The sequence below is a fragment of the Perca fluviatilis genome, chromosome 2, assembly GCF_010015445.1.
Source record: "Perca fluviatilis chromosome 2, GENO_Pfluv_1.0, whole genome shotgun sequence".
Taxonomy (NCBI): domain Eukaryota; kingdom Metazoa; phylum Chordata; class Actinopteri; order Perciformes; family Percidae; genus Perca; species Perca fluviatilis.
The window spans coordinates 21,167,352-21,186,978 of NC_053113.1; the positions used below are offsets into that span (position 1 = coordinate 21,167,352).

General features: G+C 42.2%; 1 protein-coding gene across 1 annotated transcript in view; it reads left to right on the forward strand.

Moving 5' to 3' along the window:
- Nucleotides 1–19,627, forward strand: part of ankrd13b (ankyrin repeat domain 13B) — a 41,617-nt gene that overhangs the window by 15,249 nt on the left and 6,741 nt on the right. The window contains exons 2-13 of the mRNA XM_039823909.1: nucleotides 4,491–4,626; nucleotides 6,342–6,466; nucleotides 7,597–7,642; nucleotides 8,103–8,246; nucleotides 8,629–8,869; nucleotides 12,367–12,433; nucleotides 13,242–13,323; nucleotides 14,421–14,485; nucleotides 15,679–15,815; nucleotides 16,575–16,732; nucleotides 17,021–17,209; nucleotides 19,189–19,352. Coding sequence (XP_039679843.1) covers nucleotides 4,491–4,626; nucleotides 6,342–6,466; nucleotides 7,597–7,642; nucleotides 8,103–8,246; nucleotides 8,629–8,869; nucleotides 12,367–12,433; nucleotides 13,242–13,323; nucleotides 14,421–14,485; nucleotides 15,679–15,815; nucleotides 16,575–16,732; nucleotides 17,021–17,209; nucleotides 19,189–19,352 — 1,554 coding nt within the window. The remainder of the gene's footprint in view (nucleotides 1–4,490; nucleotides 4,627–6,341; nucleotides 6,467–7,596; nucleotides 7,643–8,102; nucleotides 8,247–8,628; nucleotides 8,870–12,366; nucleotides 12,434–13,241; nucleotides 13,324–14,420; nucleotides 14,486–15,678; nucleotides 15,816–16,574; nucleotides 16,733–17,020; nucleotides 17,210–19,188; nucleotides 19,353–19,627) is intronic.

The window sequence follows — 19,627 nt, forward strand, 5'->3', positions numbered from 1 at the left end:
ATGTGCTTACGACAATATGTGAAGGATTTCTTTCCAAAATACCATTTCCATTTGGGCGGGAAATGTTTTCCAAGGCTCAATATTAATATTCAGGGTTTTTTTGCTTGCACAGTCTTTTTCTCTTGTGTTGTTTAAATGATGGACACCCTACTTCAGACTTTTCTTCCTGTGACATTGACAGTTCTTCATATTTGTACTGCCCAAGCACCCGTCTGCAGTGTCCTTTGAGACAGTGTTTGTGGTACACATGCACACACACAGGACTGAAAGTGGCTGTATTTGCATGTGACACACAATATTCATTATCCAGCACGCACAAACAAAGCTGACTGCTCTCTTTCTTCCCCTGCGTTGCTATGACGTTCCCACCCTCTATTCCCCAGTCTCCACGGCTCCTGAGGGACTCCGTCATGTTGTTTTCTCCTTCAGCTCCCCTCGCTGCCTCCTCCCTTCTAACTCTCTTTCTCTGTCTGTTCTTTTCCTTACCCCTCCCCATATCTTTATGTGCCATATAGCCATCACTTGCAACAGCAATCTGTCGCTCCTTTCTTTTTCTCTCTTCCTCCGTCTTCGCCTGTCTTACATGTTCCAGTTGTTGCAGACAGGCAGTTTCTTTCAATAGAAATGTATCTAGCCACATTATTTTGTGTTTGTATTATTGTCTGTCTCTTTCTCTTCAGTGTTGCTTTTGAAAATGCTGTGGAGAGCAAAGAGCTGTTAGTGGAAAGAGTGGATAGTTAGAGATTGTACAGCAATAATATACCCATTAACACACTGAAACTGTGATATCATGTTCTTGTTATTGAATTACGTTTTACTAAACTCAATCCAGTACGTATTTAAACTTTTTAGGAGCCTGTGAGTGTCCTTGTGGATGGAAGCATTTGGATGTGTATCTCCGTGTGGGATTTGCATGTGCACCACATGTGGTTTTCCTCATTTCCCTCGCAAATACCAAAAACAGAACCCTGCAGTAACTGACTGATAATGTAACAACTTTGTCTTTCTGGCCCTGCTCACAATGTGTTTCTTGGAGCATAACAGTTAACTTGTGTTGGACAGTAGCTGCCAGTCATTTTTGTTAGGATATTATACACTGAGCGTATAGTAAACAGACAGGGCAGCTTTTTGATATTGATTTATTATTTGTGTTGTTTGGTTTATTCTCAGCTGCTTCAAAATTCACCCTTAATACATTTCTTCCCCCTCCACTGCTTTGATATAAAGATTTATTTGGATCAATAAGGAGTGCGGCCTCTTTTGTGAATTCACCTGCTCAGCCATATTTCTGTTAATTAATATTATACACTCAAACCCTAAAAAAATAGTGTCATTTTATTCCTGAAAGGAATTGTCCACAGCCTCCTTAAAAGTCCAGTGTGTAACGTGTTTAGTTGTTCATTATCAAAGTCTCTGTTGCCCGTTCACAAACTTGTCCTTTTCATGAATATTTACCTCAGCGATCAATTCCAAGGATTCCTTTTGGCTTGAAATTTTACATTTGCATTCGCATGATCTGGGGTAGACGCTCCATATTCATGCGCCATCTTGAAATATGTTAGCCGGTAAGGGACATACAGGACCTATTGCTCCGCCTTTCGCGTTTTTGCTGTCACATGATAAACTCACGGGTGCTGCTAATGCTACTAATGGGTATCGTAGCTTCCCAGGCCCTGGCAATATTGAAGAAGGAAACATGGAGGACCACACGTATTCAAAATCCAAATTTCAGGAACAGGAGTCTTCTTCTTCGCCCAGAAAAAGAAAAAGGATATTGAAAAGAGCAAGAAGGCTACCATAGCTGTAATACGTACTTGTGCGAGAGAGTTGATTGCCATATATGATCTCAACGCTAGATGGGAGAAATTCCCACACATTAGACCTTTAAGGTCTTTATTAACGTCCTGATTCTGAGTCACGCTACACTTATCTTCAAGAGTAATCATTAATTAGACATCAAGCCTGCAAAGGACCGACAGAACTGGCCTTGGATCAGCCTAGGTCTTGAATAATTGTGGCTGTCAGCATCTGTTTAATTGGATGGCAGATCTGATATCAGTGCAGCACTGCAGAGAGGGGCAACATAAAACAGTGAATGCCTTTATGCACAGTGGTGCATAGAGCGGCCTGGGAAATAAAGAGGGATGGGCAGTTTCATGCAGACAAATACAGCCAGTGATTGATTAAATAAAAGTAGAGACATGGTATCTCATCAGGTGTACAAGCCCCACAGCTCATGTAGTAATAAGCAGATTGTAAGTAACGTGGGCACTGTTGCTGTTTGACATATGATGCTGTACAATCTGTGGCAAAGGGTGTCAATAACGAGTGACTCACCCAGTCATCTTTTCGACTGTCGAATGTCTGGACTAACTGTTCTGTAAATATATGTGAAACACATTAATACGTGCAATACACTACAAGTCAGTAATACCTTCTCATTTCAAAGAAGTATTTTATAAGCCTTTCTGATTCAATACAACGCTTTTTTTGCGAAGAGTTAGATGAGAAGATTTCTATTACTTTCATCGCTGTACTCTAAATCTGCAGCTTTATTAAGCAATTAGCTTAGCATAAAGACTGAAAGCAGGGAGAAACGGCTAGCCTGCCTGGCATGTCAAAAGGTAAAAAAGAAGAATCGGATTATCACTTTACACCTTGTTTGTTTAAAGGTGCTCTAAGTGATGTGACGCATTTTTTAGGCTACAACATTTGTTTTTGTTGCCATTTGTGGAGCCTGGGCTGTCTTCAGAGACCGCATTTTTTTACAGTGTGTTCAGGGGACAGGCAGCTCGCGGATAGTGAGGAGATGTTTGCTGTATGTGACGAAAAAAGTTGTACCCTAAAAAACGTGTCACATCACTTAGAGCACCTTTAATGCACATATCCTGCTGGACAGGCTCCAATACTGCATGTGCAGAACACAGTTGCCAGGTTCTCACCTGCACCAAGCCCTGGCAGCACATCACCCCCACCCTCATCCACCTTCACAGGCTCCCAGTAAAGTCCTGTATCTCCTACAAAATCCTTCTCCTCACCTACAAATCCCTCCATGCCCTTCCCCCCCATTTGATATCAGACCTCCTCCAGCCCCACCCAGAATCCGCAGTGCTCAGACATGGGTCTGCTCACCACCCTCCAAACCAGCCTGTGGACTCTTGGGGACAGAGCCTTCCATGTGGCAGCCCCCACCTTTTGGAACTCTCTCCTGGTAGAGACCTGTATGCTGCATCTATGGACACCTTAAAAAAACCTACCTGTTCACCAAGGCCTATGGATATAGTTAACTCTGCAAACATTGCCGCTATTATTTTCTGTTCTTATGGTATTTGTTTCTGTCTGTCTCCATATGTGTAAAGCATCCTTGTAACCACTGAAAAGCCACTATACAACTTTTTATTGTTATATTTATTATTATATGTTATTATTATTATTATTAGGTAACATGTTAAGCTTTAGAGGTGGTGGGAATTACTCTGGACAGGTTAGCTGTTTCTGCTTCCAGTCTTTATTCTAGGCAAAGCTAATTGTCAGTTGGCATTGTTCAGGGCTCAAAATAGAAACTTTTCTTTTTTTATTTAGCACAGCCCAATAACCTCCTTTTTTGATTTTATTTGTTTGGTTAAAAGATACATCAAAAACCAGCAACATCTAAAAGTTAGTATTCTGAGCATCTAAAATTATCCATAGCTGTCTACCAATGTATTTAATATGTCTGAGAGGGGTTTATTTGCTCCCTGCAATGATTCTTTCTAATCAGAGCATTGGCATGATTGATATGACAGATTAACACGAATGGAATATGGCTGACGAATGAGGTCTTGTTGACATGCTTCTAAATACAAAGTGGAGCTGAGAGCTGTATTGATGCCTTCAGCATTACAGTAATTGTGCTTTTTGTTCATCAGTGTTGTTGTCGGACAGTTACCGAAGAAAAAACGTGTTTTTGCTCTCAAACATGGCAGATTGAGAATGTACTCCTTGTTTACTTTACCTGCTCACATTTCCCTTTGTAGGTATTCAAACTTACAACCTTCTCTGAACCGTTTAAGTAATAACAGACAGAAAGCTGCTTAAACAGCTCTGGGTGTGGAGTGGATAGTCCTATCTGTGTTTAACTAAACTCAATCCATCCAACCCAGAAAATAAGTGGGATACAGGAGTGTAGCAACCAACCATGTTGGAGTGGTGACAGATCAATTAGCACCTACCTGTCTCTCTTTCCATCTCTCTGTCCTCATCTTCACACTTGCGTCTCTATTATGTTTTTTGTCTCCCCCCACCTCTGTGTGAGATCTATGACACACAATTAACCCCCATTTCCTCTCCTCCTCCTACTTTGTTTCTCTCTGTCTGCTCCTCTTACCTTTATGCTCACTCCCCTCCCTTGCCCTCTCCCCCCCTCTCTCTCTCTTTCTCTCTCTCTCCTTTTTATTCCTTGTCTTTTCTTTTCTTTCTCCTTCCCCTCCTCCTCCTTTTCTTCCATCCAGACTGATTTAGAGTTTCTGGACCCTCGTGGTCGGACTCCTCTCCACCTGGCTGTCACCTTGGGCCACCTGGACTGTGCCAGGGTCCTGCTGCAGCACGGAGCTGATGTTAGCAAGGAGAACCGCAATGGATGGACCGGTGAGTGTGTGTGTGTGTGTGTGTGTGTGTGTGTGTGTGGAGAAGTATAGTTCTGATAGCATATTCAATGTGCAGTATACGTAATGCATTCTGGTTGTCGGGTTGGGACTAGGAGTGTGTTCCAAAATGAAGACACTACATGCAGCATTTTATACAATAATATATCCTTGTCAAAGTAATAATGACACTGTGGTATAATTATAGTGGTTAAAACATATGAGATTTCCCATGAACCTTTTTGCCTCCTTTTGAGGATAAAAATTAATCTGGTCATTCTTGTAGGCATAATTGTATATATAGTAAATCAAATTATATCTCAAATTAAATGTGGAAATGATTTATGGCTAACACTTGTTCATTTTTATACATTCTAAAATCATACAAATATAAAATCTTAAATAGTTTATTGACATTAAAATACTTATAGCCTGTTTGATATCAACAAGCTCTCCAAGTGGTGTCAGTCTCATCATAAAGACCCTCTGGAAGTAAAAAAAAAAAAGAAAAAGAAGAGGCTACTTGGCCCATTTTGTGATGTGTTTTATTTTATTATTCAGATGATATGTCCAGAAACTGTTCCACTTAAAAAGAACCTTCTTGTGACCGGGTTAGCTCAGTTGGTTGAGCGGCCGCACATATATAGAGGTTTACTCCTCGACACAGGGGCCGCGGGTTTGACTCCGACCTTCGGCCCTTTGCTGCAGGTCTTCATCTGTCTTGTGGAAGTAAAGGCCCAAAAAAAGTATCTTAAGAAAAAAAGAATTAAAAGAAAAATAACCTTCTTGCGTGAGAGCCAAGCCTGGACTGTCATCTGCAGTAACCCAGTGAAAAACTCAATCACAAGTGGTCTGAAAATGTGTCGGTTGTGATGCCCATGGTCACAATACGTTGACTATGATAATATAAAATGTATGATATATCATACACTCTATTGTGAAATGGTGCACACTCTGTTTTTTATTTTACATTCTCTTGATTGTTTTAGAAAATACAAACCACTTCTGATGTTTTTCTTCACCACCTCTTTAGTAGAGCAGTGGCTTCTGCCAGACACCTCTTATCTGCTGGCACTGTGCAAATGTAGTGGGTTGGTCTGGCATAGGGAGACTAATGGAGCATGAAATGAATTCATTTTTTAACCTTGAAATTGTATTGGCTGATTTAACACCCTTTATTGTGAGTCCAATAGTGTTTTGCCGTCATTCCCTACTTAACCTGTGTAACACTGCATGGAACGCAATACGTTTTTTTGTCTTGCTGGTGATGAATTAAGCATTAGAAAGTCAATCTTTCATATTGTCATGAATGTTTCTGGGAGTCTGTGATTGCAGAGTGTCATTAAGTAATCCTCTTTTGTTTGTCCTAATCTGATTACTGTATCTTGTCAGTGGGTAAAATAACATGTACAATACAGTACTTTGTTTCAACTGTGTGTGTTAGCCTTTACTTGCATGATTGCTGTTAGAGGAAGAGAAAGGAAATTGGTATATAATTGTTCAAGTGCAGAACAACCTGTAAGATTAACAGCAAAGTGGCAGTCTGATGAATGATGGGCGAGCTGCAGTAATTGGTCCTACCAGCTTTTCCTTTGGCCTACTTCAGATTCGGCAATTCTCGCTGCCCCCCTTAAATTGCTCATGAGTCACGTTCATGAATTTTAGATGAGGTCTGAGTGATTGGCTCTGTTTTACTCTCCACATCGCTCTCCCTTTCAGTTCTTCAGGAGGCGGTGAGTACAAGGGATCCGGAATTGGTGCGTCTCGTGCTTCGTTACCGTGACTACCAGAGGACTGCCAAGAGACTGGCGGGCATCCCCGTCCTGCTGGAGCGACTGCGCCAAGTGGGATTTCACACACACACACACACACACACACACACACACACACACACACACACACACACACACACACACACACGCACACACACACACACACACACATGCACACACACACATTGATGCGCACATGGAATAAAATAGTCCCATGACCACATACATCTCCATAGACACAAACACAAGTGTGTATGTAGAAGCACAGACATAAAAAATGACATACATGAAAAAAAACATACACAAACTACAAAGGCACATCAAGGTTTTTTTTTTCATTTGAAATGTAGATCAACCTTTTTTATATTTACATCTTTGTTTTATGATAAAATATTCTTGTTTTTTGTTTGAAGGTATTAATAACTTTGTTTACTACCCAACAAGGGCAATACACTCAAGTGATATGTTTCCATGTTGCCAACCCTCTGTCTCTGGGTAATTTGAGTCATCACTTTCCCCCAAAGGGGCAAGGAGAGCCACGGTTAAAGGCACAATAGCAGCGATGGACAAGCTGATACTGGAGAGCCTAGAGGTTGATGGGTATAATCCTGACAGGAAAGCGTTGAGGTGCAGCAGATCGTGTTTAAGCTGCTGCAGCAGTAGAGCTGCAGAGAACAGTGGCAGAGATGCAGGGAACTGCTTTCACACCGTCTGTCCTCCTGTGTATCTGCTTCAGCTGGCTCCCCGACACACACACACATAAAAACACACACACACACACACACACACACACACACACACACACACACACACACACACACACACACACACACACACACACACACAATCTAGCATACTCAAATGGTAGACACAAAACCCTCACACTTTGACAATGAATACTCGCACTCAAGAACACATGCACTAGCGAACATCACACACCGTTCTTCATCTGTGCTGCTCCCATCCACATCATCCTCCCCAGCATCCATCCATCACTTCTATTATTAACCCACACATACATAACCACTTCTCTGTGCCTGTTCCCCCATCTTTAGAACAGACAATGAAACAGCATCAATGCAATTCTTTTCCTCCACTTTGCTATTCCCCTCTCTCTCTCTGTTTAGCCATCTTTAAATTCATCACTCTCTATCTCCACAACTCTCTCTATAGCTCATTCTTTTCTGCCTCTTTCTGTCCAGGCCCAGGACTTCTACGTGGAGATGAAATGGGAGTTTACCAGCTGGGGTGAGTCCAGTCTTTCATTCCAGTCAGTAAAGCAGTCCAGTGCCGACCAATCAGAACTAATCATGTTATCATCTCCCTTTGGGGCTAAAGAGGGCTGTTTCTTCCTGTTGTGTGATGCTCACACACTTCCTGCACAGCAGAATGTATAAGTGGCTTTGGTTTAGAGTTAAACAGCCTGTGCTTTTTAGCTTAAGTGCTTTAAAAACTCACAAGTGGATGTAATTTTATTTAATTTATAGCAGACTTGTGACTATAATTTTACGTTTTTATGTGCAAATAGTTGTTACAACCAACTACTGAAATGTATCTGTTAATATGGGAATTCATGGGAGGCCAAGAACTGCCAACATAAATCAAAGGAAAACACCCGAAAGAGAGCAGCTGCATTCGATTCTGTGCATATCCATTAGACATGTCCCAGTTTGATTGATTGATAAAGTGCGTCTGTGTTTGTCCTTAGTGCCCCTGGTGTCTCGTATCTGCCCCAGTGATACCTACAGAGTTTGGAAGAGTGGTCAGTGTCTCCGCGTTGACACCACCCTGATGGGCTTTGAACAGATGACCTGGCAGAGAGGAAACCGCAGCTTCATTTTCAGGGGACAAGGTCCGAGGTCAAACTCGAGACTTACTGTGTGTGAATGTGTGTGAGTGTGTACTTTGTCCAGTCTTTGTGTTATGCTTAGCTAAGTAGTTTACCATCTGCCTCTATGCAGCCTTATCAAATGGCTGTTTCCACTCATTTAATTCTTCAATGGTTCCTCTCTTCATTATTTCACCCAGTTTTCTATTTTTCTTTCTTCCTTTCACTATTTATAAATATTCCTCTTCTTTCGGTGGACTTTTTTGAGTCCCTGCATAATATTCTTTAGTTTGCGAGGTGTGTATGCTTCTGTCTTTCAGCCTCATTTGTATTTCAATTTATGATCTGCCTCTATTAACATTGCCCTCATTTTTTTCTTCCTGTCCGTCATCCTCTTACCTCTTAGACTCCAGCGCAGAGGTGATGGAGGTCGACCATGACAGGCAGCTGGTCTTCTGCGAGACCTTGTGCGTCTCGTCTCTCACAGCCCTCTCATCTGGCCGGGGGAATGGCGCCGCCTGCAGCAGCAACGCCGCCAGTTTAGGCCTTCTGGGGGCGATGCAGCCCAGCGATGAGCAGGTAGCAGCCAGGCTCTCTGGCCCCGTGGTGACCACTCAGCTGGACACCCGCAACATTGCCTTCGAGAGGTCAGACGTAACACTGATACATGCAGAATATGAATATGAGAATGTTATATGCTATAATGCTATGTCAGTTATAGTCAAGTGATGCAGCAATCTTCCAGTAGTGACTGTGCACCATTTTTGTCATTTTGTGGTGCATTTTTTTTCTTTCTCAAATCTGTACATTTTTAAGAACACTTGGTGATGTCATTTTCTTGATGCAGCTGTAACATAAGCCCATCAGAAAATCTAAAACATTAAGAATGATAAATCAGATTCATGTAACATCCTTCAGAATCCAATTTTGCGACCATCATACAGGAAGAAATCTGCCATTGAACAGGCACAATAATCATTTTCTCCACCAACAGTAGCCTCAGTACAACACAATGTAATTCAGCCTCAGGACATTTTCTGCTCTGAGTGCTTGCTTTTTTTTTCTGAGAGGAGAAAATCACTCTTTTGTTGTTGAATTTCTGTCACTCTTTTACTGTTGCCGGCTCCTACGCTTCAACCCACAGAGTGGAACAAGTTCAGGCATGTTCTCTGGTGGCTGTCAAAATGCATTTTACAAAAGGAAAACACTAACTGAAGTGCAGCAGTGCAGGGGGAAGTGGAGCCAGCAAAAGATTTCGTTGAACACCACATATTGCTGATATATATCTACAACAGGGCAGAGGGGAAATGTTCCTGGAATTAAAGTGCTATTAAACTATTAACTTAATTCTAAAATCCTGTTGCTTTTGAAAGACAAAATAAGACAATCTCTTGTAACAAATGGGAAGTTGAATTCATAAGTAATATTAAACACCATGACTTGTTTAAATACACTCAGCGGCTTTGCTGCTACAGGCATACTTAGCTTATGGTGGCTAATTTTCCTAAAGCTAGCAATAGTTTAGCTAGATATTGCCTCGTAACTGACTTTACTGAGTCAGTTTGCTGCCTTTACGGCTCTTCTCGACTTGTGTTACTGTTACATTATTAACACTAATTTAGTATTTACTGTTTATTTCAAATTTTGTTATGGGGGTGTCCTTAACACATGGCTATCCTTCTAAACTAACCCTTGCTCATGTACAGTAATGGAGAATATCACTCTCCGTGAAAAATAAACAAACTAAACTAAATCCCTAAATAAAATGTGTTGGTTAGGAGTAGATGTGATGTGGAACTAGTGAGGCACACATTAGCTTCAGGCTGTGTGAATCACTTCAAAAAAGCTCAACACTGTACTGCAAGTAAGATGCACCCGTCAACATGGAGATGGAGAGGCAGATAGCAGAACCAAAATCAATGTAAGAGGCAGACAAGACATAAGCTGACTAGGAGAAGGATGGAGAAGAGGGGTAGAAGAAAATTGGATGAGCAGGTGGCTTGTGTGTATTCAATTTAGGAGCGTTTTATTATGCTAATGGTACAGTTTTATGGCTCAGTTTCACATAAAGTGACATTGACGCAGAGATGAAAAGGAGCAGAAAGGAGAAAGAAGGGAGACATGGGCCAATCAGGTGCATAGAGGACGAAGCTCATCCTATTCTGGTCAGGTGGTGAGATAAGACTGATGTGACAGATAGAAAGAGCGAGGGATGACAAGACAAAGAAAGTTTTGGACAAAGAGGGATCGAGGGGAGAAAATGGTAAAGACCAGGGTGAAAGGAGGGATAAAAGATGAGGAGGATGGAGAAGGAGAGGAAAATGGATGAGGGAGAGAAAAAGGGATGAGACAGAGACAGAAAGAGGGGAATTAGAAGACATGCAGAGAAACAGGAAGAGAAAGATGAATGGGACTCAAGACTTTGGGGGACAAAAGTACAATACAGATGCGAAAACAGGGGGAGTCGAGTGTTTTGGAGCCAAAAGAAGAAAAGGGAGAAAGACTGCGGAGAGACAGTGAAAGATAGATGAATCGTTGGAAAAAGACGCAGTGACAGGAAGTAAATGTTAACAGATAAAAAAAGCAAGGTGGGTTTTTTGGTGGTGGTGGTGTGGGGGGGGGGGTGTGGAATCATCTCCTTGTCAGACTTATACCTCAGTGTCACCTCTGGGCATTTTCCCTGGTCAGCACTCCTGTCTAACATGCCAATAATATTTTTATGATGCTTTAGAGCAAACCACTTTGTCAAGCACCACAGACAGGACATCCACCTCTGCAGTTAATACGTCTTTACGCAGCCATGCACAAAAACTACAGCACTGCAGTTTTGCTGTTTTAGGGCTGGGGTAAGGAGTACAAAGTTTATTGAACACCCAGTAATTGAGATGTGATATGATAACTACAAAGTTCAGACGGGGACATAACTTTGTCTGACAGTGATAAGTGGAGAACAAGACATGGTTATACAGTCATTGTGAGAGTGCAGCGATGCTTTTAGCTAACATCAGCACGCATTCAGATATTTAGCATTTTTTACCATAATTAACATTTTAGTTTAGCTTTTAAGCATGCTAAGATTTGCTTATTAGCACAAAACACAAGTAGCTGAGGCTGATAGGACTGAAATTAGTTTTGCAGGTATTTGGTCAGGCTATGGGGTATTGGGGTGCAACGCTAACAGGTGCCAGATCTACAATGTACAAAAGGGCATTATGAAATTATTTTTGCGTCCTGCCAGGGAGATCAGATGCCTGCACCTATGGAACTACGTTTGGTCATAAACCAAAAGTATTGCACAAACTTGAAATTTTGACCTGATTATGGTGCGAGATGAAAAGTCAGAGGATCACCAAAGTTACTGAAATTCATTCTGAGGGGAACATGGATGGCTGTACAAAAGTTTCATGTCAATCCAACTAATATTGTTATGATAAACTGAGATAGTTTGGACCAAAGTGGTGGACTTACCAACAGACTGACTTTTCCATCTTTATTGAGCCACACCACTAGCATGGCTGAACATTCTTCTGAAATATTCACATATTTGAAATATGTAAAAAAAAAATACCTGATGTAAGATTCCATGACCTCAGAATTATAAGGGCTAATATTACATGTCATTTAGCTGACACTTTTATCCAAAGCGACTTGCAATTGCTATATAGAGGTTGCATGCCTCTGGAGCAGCTAGGGGTTAAGTGTCTTGCTCAGGGATACATTGGTTGATGTATCGCAGTGGGATTTGAACACAGGTCTCCCACACCAAAGGCATGTGTCATATCCACTGCGCCACCACCACCTCTATAAGGATATCTAATATCGAAAAAAAAAAATCATCCCTGAAATATCACTTTCTGTGGTGTGGTCCTAAAGGAGTTCAGTGATGTGAATAGATCATGAAGATGACATATGCCTCACTAACTTCCTAATTGCACACCGAACTGTTGATCTTCACAGATGACAAACAAGGACAATAGCGGCAATGTTTTCAGGCTGCACATTATAGAGAAAAAAACTGTGATTCTGTGACTTGCAATCAAATCTGTATTCTCAGGTACATATCTGCAGAATGTGTGTGATTGCAACTGTGTGTTGACTGGAAGTGGAGACCACAGAGAACTGATGTGTCGAATCTCTGTTGCAGGAACAAGACGGGTATACTGGGCTGGAGGAGCGAGAAGACTGAGACGGTGAATGGATATGAAGCCAAGGTAGAGCACAGGCTGCTCGGACAGCTCACTGATCTCTCACACTGTCCAGAGAAACCACTGCTGTCAGAGCTCAATTTGACATTTCCTGAAAGTCCATTTCACTTGAAGAGATAATTTTCAGGAAGAATAGCTCCCAAAGTTATTTTAAAACCTTTTGAGGACATAGCCTTCTACATTTTAAATGATAACAGATGGATTTCTGGAACCTGAATTCTTTACCCTTAAATGAGGAAAAAATTCATCAGCACATAAAAGACCAGATGGCCTATCAAATCAAGTAAAAGAAAAAAAGAAAAAAAAGAAGTCTATGTATCGCACAGACACGCACTACCTTGACCCCATTTGTTTTCTTAACCCCCTGGAGGGAGTCAGACACCCAGAACCAATCATTAGTGGTTTAAAAGCACTTCAGACAGGCTCTACAGTAAAATACTGCTGCCTGAAAAGCATCTATTTTCTGCATCATTGATTTAGGGTTTAAAACGTAAACAAACAACTCCTTCTGTTGAGCTGCTCTCCTACTGGACACTTTTAAGCTCTTATTTCCACTTCCGTCGTCCAGTGTAAAAACTCAGAATCGGCAGCCTGCTCAATCTTTAATGAGTATTTCCTTTTTGTGGTCACTGGTGAGGCATTCCAGTATTCTTCTCTAAACTGTAGCTTGAAGAAGTTGGCATGTATGATATAGGTTTCATTATTATTGTTTCAGAATGATTATCATCACACATACAGCACTGGGGGTCCCAAACAATGAGGAAGTTAAGGCAATGTCAACAGAACAAGAGTTAATGGTTTCCTCCTCTGTCAGGTGTACGCAGCATCCAATGTGGAGCTGATCACCAGGACCAGAACTGACCATCTGTCAGACCAGAACAAGAACAAGACAAAAGGTAAGGAACTTACTTTTTCAGCTGTACTTCAGTGCCTTAGACATCGACACGTCTTAGGCCATCCAAGTGTTCATTATGTGCAGGTGCAACACAGCTGCAGCAGCTGGATCTCTCCATTATCCTCTCTGTGCAATGTCCGGTAAAAGAGTCACTGATGAGTAGTCCCTCTCACCTGAGCTCAATGAGATCACCCTGAGGCTCCATTTGCTCGGTGGCTCCGTCTCATTTTCTGATTCAGATCATGAATCTAACGGGATTAGCAGTCCTCCCTCCCCGGACTGTCGCTGTCAGCAAGGATCAACCATCACATGCTCCTCTGAGGGCTCCCTCCACTCTTCCAGGTCACAATCCCCATCTGCACTCTGCTGGTATGCAGGAGGGGAGTGTTCTTGGAAGCGCTACAGTGACTCCTGAATGAGTGACTTACTCCATTTGCCCTTACCTTGTGCTACCTATCATCATTTTGTCAACACTGTACAAAACCTTTTGAGTGATATCCTAAGAGAGACACACATACTGTATCTTGAGTCAAGCAGCAGCTGTAGACAGATCAGTGGGATGAAGGCCAACATGTGGACACTTATAAACCACATCACTACTTCACTAACATTAATAGACCTTTTAGTACTCATTCTGTTTCTGTTTAGGGAGGACAACCACAGCACCAGCTCTGTCTGAAAGTACAAGCCACACACCCAACGCTCATGTTTTCTTTGCTGCTCCCATCTCTCTCATATCTAAATGAGCAGCGGCTGCTGGATATATCATGGCACTCTTAAAAACAAACTCTTCCTTCACTGTGTGACCTCGAAACGTTGCTCTCAATCTGGTTTTCACTACGAGTGATGGGAACCTAACACAAACGCATTTTTTTTCCCTGCTTATTTTCATGAAATTCATATTGCTGCTGGTTTCAGATCCACTGATATTTAGAACATATTTTGAAGTGACTCTGATCTTATTTAGCTGTTTAAAACACAATATACTTCAGTTCAATGTAATGAGTTTACAGACTAGCAGACTCAGACTAACGGGACAGTTGGAGTTTGTGTAACTATTCTCTCAGTCTAAATCGTCACTGCTGTGTCTCTGAGCAGGGGGGAAGACTCCACTCCAGAACTTTCTTGGGATTGCTGAGCAACACATGGGGCCTAACAACGGGGTAAGTGGACAGTTTATTTACACATTAAGTCCTAATTGTGGTTAATTATCAGTTTTTTTTATTTGTTTTATGGGATGAGGAAATCTCATATAATATTTTTAAACCCAGTCTAATAAATGAAAACAAACTGCTGGGAACAAGGATGTTTTTACCTGAAAGCAGTGATTAATGGGCTCTGGTGCTGGCCACGAATGAATCATCGTCTTCAATATTAGCATCATCACCATCACCTTCCCTCTTTGGATGGACAGTGGGTGTATGAATCCTTGTCCACTGTGTCAACAGGAGAGCATGCCTGCAGAGTAAAACAATAATTCAGAGAGGCTCCAACCTGCTCTAATATTGATTATGTTTTTTTAATTTGTTTCTGCTGGAGAGCTTCTATGACTCATACGCCCCTCCTTCTCCTCTTTCTGTATTCTGTCTTTTTACTTGTTCCCCCTCACTGTCACCTCTGCTCTTATGAGCTCAATGCCTCTCTGTCCTCTCTACACAACACTGAGACAAGCTTTTTTATAGGTCTTGACGTAAGCTCTGCAGAGACTTTGTGCAACTGTAGAGCTGCAATGCAATTTCAATTTTGCCAAACCCTAAATTATTTGTGATGAATTGACTGCAACTGGAAGGAAAATACAACAACATGGAAATAATTGCTCTCCTGTTTCACAAGCAGCCTCTACCTCCTCCCGTAATGGTGGCCTGCCTTTGACAGGTTTGCTTAATTCAAACTTAACAGTCGACAGTGAGCTACTAATTAGACCGTGAACCAGATGCATCTACTGTAATGATGTAAAATACTAGAATGAAAAAAACTGCTTTGTCATTTGTTCTTAAGTTTTGGCTTTTGAGCAAAGTTTTTTTTCTTTCATTGAGCTGTTGAAAATGTCAGTAGGTAAGAGGAAAGCCTTGAAATCCCAGTAGGTGGTGAGTGTTTTGTTCCACAACGGAGAATAAAGCTGAGAAAGTAAGTTTGAAAAGCCAGAAATCTTTGCACTTTGTAAAGTAATCTTTGAGTCACTGGTATTGAATAAAAATCCTTTTGATGATATATATATATATATATATATATATATATATATATATATATATATATATATATATATATATTTTTTTTTTTATTATTATATCAGTGAAAGCTTTAGTGGTTAAGTCTTTAATTAATTAATTAAAGATTAATTATTTAATTTCTGCAGGCCCTGGTGACCCAGATGTCATGTCCTGCGATAACCAACCCAGCAGCGCTGACGGCCGAGGAATACTTTAACCCCGGCTCGTCCCCGACCCAGAGGGACATCGGCCACCCGTGCCAGCTCACCACTAAGACCCAGAGGTGACACAGACAGACAGGCAGGAACACAGACAGGCAGATATACATACAGCGAAGTCATCCTCCAAATGCACCGCCAAGTGCCAGAGCTGACAAACTGATGGATAGAGTAGACCGTCTCTCTTTCTCTTTCACACACGCACGCACCCACACGGATAAAATCAGCCATCCACCTAGATCCTGATGGGAAAAGACGGACAAACAATATATTCACACAGCTCATGACACATCTTGACTATTTAACCAAAAGAAGGAAGCCTGCACTGTCTCTCAGGATAAATTGAAAAATGTTATGTTATTTCTTTTGTAAGGTAGCTAATGATAGCTTCTCTCCTCCACCTGCCAACCTGCTGTCCAGTCATCTGCCCAGTGTTCCTTTAACTGACTATCTGCCTGTCTGTCATTTTAAGTTGTCAGTTTCACTATTTTTTGGCACCTATAAAACTCATGAAGATGTTTTTGAGGTTTCAGAGCTGTCTCTCAATGCTGTGTTCATTATCAGACAAGATAAAATATAAGCATTGATTGGTCTCAATTTGAACTCGACTCAGCAGATTGTAGACAGTCGCTGTTAGCTGATGCAATCAATATCTTTGTGTATCTCTGGCCAAAGAGCTAATCACTTAAATGAGGACATAGCCTACTGTAAATTGCTTCAATTATACTGGAGTCAGAATTGTATTTTGTCATTTTCATCAGCAAACTCTGTTACTAGTCACCTTATCAGTATCCTCAAGAGTCTGTATGTGTTCTTGTTTCCAGGTTTAAAGCCAAGTTGTGGTTGTGCGAGTCCCATCCTCTGTCCCTGGCAGAACAAGTGGTGCCTATCATCGATCTCATGGCGATCTCGAACGCCCTGTTCGCTAAGCTGCGTGACTTCATAACGCTGCGTTTGCCGCCTGGCTTCCCTGTCAAGATCGGTGAGTGCTGGGAGAGTGAGATGGATGGAAGGATGGAGGGAGTGAAGTTAAAATGATGGCTGGTTAAATAAAGGGGATGATGGGAAATTAAAATAGATACAAAGATGGATGGGAAGACAGGGGATAAAGTGAGTAAAAAGGACAGAGAACATTGCACATTTGCTTACTAAAAATAAGAGTTGATATAAGGACATGCATGGTTGACTGGATGATGAGACTGATGCAAATAGATAACTTAATAACACAAAAAATGTCATCTTCTGGTCCATTTCTCGTGACTCCCCACAGAGATCCCTCTCTACCACATCCTGAATGCCAGGATCACCTTCAGCAACCTGAACGGCTGCGAGGAGGGGACGGGCGTCCGTGTCGACAACGAAGTTGGGGTGGAGGGGGATGGACAGAGGGACACCCCCAGGACAGACACCCCTTCCCCAGGCAGTGACTCCTCCAGCGTCTCCAGCTCCAGTTCCACCAGTAAGAACACACTCCCATTTTACACCCTACAGTGTTTCCTGTTGGATCATAGTGCCGTCTTTTCTGAAATCTTCTTCTTTTTCAGTCTCAGCTCAACTGTAAATTCTGCAAATTATTTCAACAAGCTGCTGCATAAATCTCCACTAACATTTACTGCAGAACCTGGCCCGTACGTCAGTACACAAACAGTTACGAGCAGTATTTATCACTGATGTTGGATGCAAGGTTATGTTCTTTCATTGTGTTGTGTGACATATTATGGCTTACTCATCATCCTATCACCTGATCAGAATCCCCACAGCCACGTTGAAAGCTGAAGCCATGCAGAGGAAAGACATTCTTTATTGTGGGACCACTCAGAAGGAACCTCTCTGGAAATCCTTGATGTTATCATGCAGAAATGCTTTAACTTGAGTTATAGGGCTTTTCCCAATTCCCAAATTTGTACCTCCTCGACTCCTCAATCCTCAGGCTTGTGACCCGGAAATCGTTCTCAGCGCTCCATGTTTGACATCCCAATTCCTAAAATGCACGTTGAGGAGTGAGGATCGAGCGTCGGGGATACGATGATGTATCCTCGCGGAAGACTTTTCACCCGCTGCATGTCAGACTGATCTCATGAAGTGGCGTATGTATGACACGCCAATTCGTATGCCATTATTGGCGTGTCATGAAGACGCACACTTGCTTTTTAGTGTGTTTATCAACGCCGTTTGGCCTCCATTGACTTACATTACCTTGCGTTTGCGTGTGAATTGACGCCGTAGTGAGTAGTATGAAAGGGCGAAAATCCAAGTAGGGAGATTGGTCGGGGTGGAGGATGGGTGAAACACAGGACTTTCACCCAGGAGAGCGGGGATCGTGTCCCGCGGGTGATATTTCCTTGCCACGTTTGTTGTTTTCCTAAACCCAACCACGTTCTTCTTTTCCTAAACCCAACCCGCGTGTGACGTTTCCCAAAACCAACCGTAGCCTCGCGATAACACGTAGCCTCGCGATAACACGTAGCCTCGCGATAAAACGCAATGTAGCTTTAGAAAGTGGCGTGTATGTTTACGCTGTGACGTTGCAGACTGCCGTCCGCTGTATACAGTGTAGACATACACGCAGATAGCTCAAAATGCATACAGATAACACGCCACTTGGCTTTAGGAAAGTCACGTGGCGTGTATGTTTACGTGAAATCACGATGTCGCGATGTTGTGCATGTAAACATAGAGGCGTGACAGAGCAAGAGGAGGAGAGAGAGAGAAAACCGGAGAGAGAGAGCGATAGCCTAAGCTCCGTGGTTAATCTAACGTTACGGATCGGCCGCTCAGATCATACAAATTAACATTCTGATTAATAGCAGGTGGGTGAAATATAAAACAATCAATGAGGAAAATATTATTAACGTTCTCTAAAAGGTGAACATAGCAGAGCTGCTGTCGGACAGACAGATTCATTTGTAAGATCGCCTGAGAGACGCTCGAGAAACAGCAATTTAACTTCATCAGGATTATTTCAGAATCTAAAGGTCTAGTTCTGTTCACTCTGTCCAGTTTATAACTACAGTTAGTTTTGCTGCTTAAATAGCCGACGATATCAGCTGCAGTGGCATTTCTGCGCACATGGAAATGTTTACAAGCAGCATCTCTAATCATTAAAGTAAACATAGAAAACACTTATACATTAATACAATACATCATTTAAAAAGCAATGGAGCCTGCAGGGACAGCCGAGGGACAGTTAAACGTCCATGCAGGTTTATTCAGGTTTGAAAATACACGCAGTTGAGTAAGTTTTTGTATTTTTGGAAACAACAGTATGGAAGGCAAATTACCTGACACAACTTCTTTAAGTCTGGATTTCTCTCTTTCACTGAGAAATGACTGTTCTGTTTTTCCTTTCCTGCTCTTCTCCTTTAGCCTAATCTCCTTTACGGTTAGATAACACTCCTTCCCCTCTCTTGCCCTTTGCCTTCCCCCTGTGTGCTGCAGTGTCATGTCGAGCCGGAGAGATTCCCCCGTGTGTGTTTGAGCCTCCGCCTGGATACTCCATGCTGGGGGGCAAACAGAGAGACAGCATAAGGGATGAGGAGGAGGACCTGCTGCAGTTCGCCATCCAGCAGAGTCTGCTGGAGGCCGGCTCCGAATATGATCAGGTGGGCTGACTGTGACACTGATTTTATCTTATCTTCTGTTCAGAAGTTAAAGAAAGCCCCGCCCCCTCCTCAGTTAAGCTTGATTTATGGTCCTACGGAGGCTCCATGCAGAGCTTTCGCCCTGGCCTACGTAAGTGGCCTGAAGTTTGTACTTGTGCATTGGTGTGTGAGTTGATCTAATAGCAGGGCCGGCATTTGTGTGTGTGTGTGTGTGTGTGTGTGTGTGTGTGTATGTGTGTGTGGTGGTGCGGTGTGGTAGAATGAGTGAGAGAGTG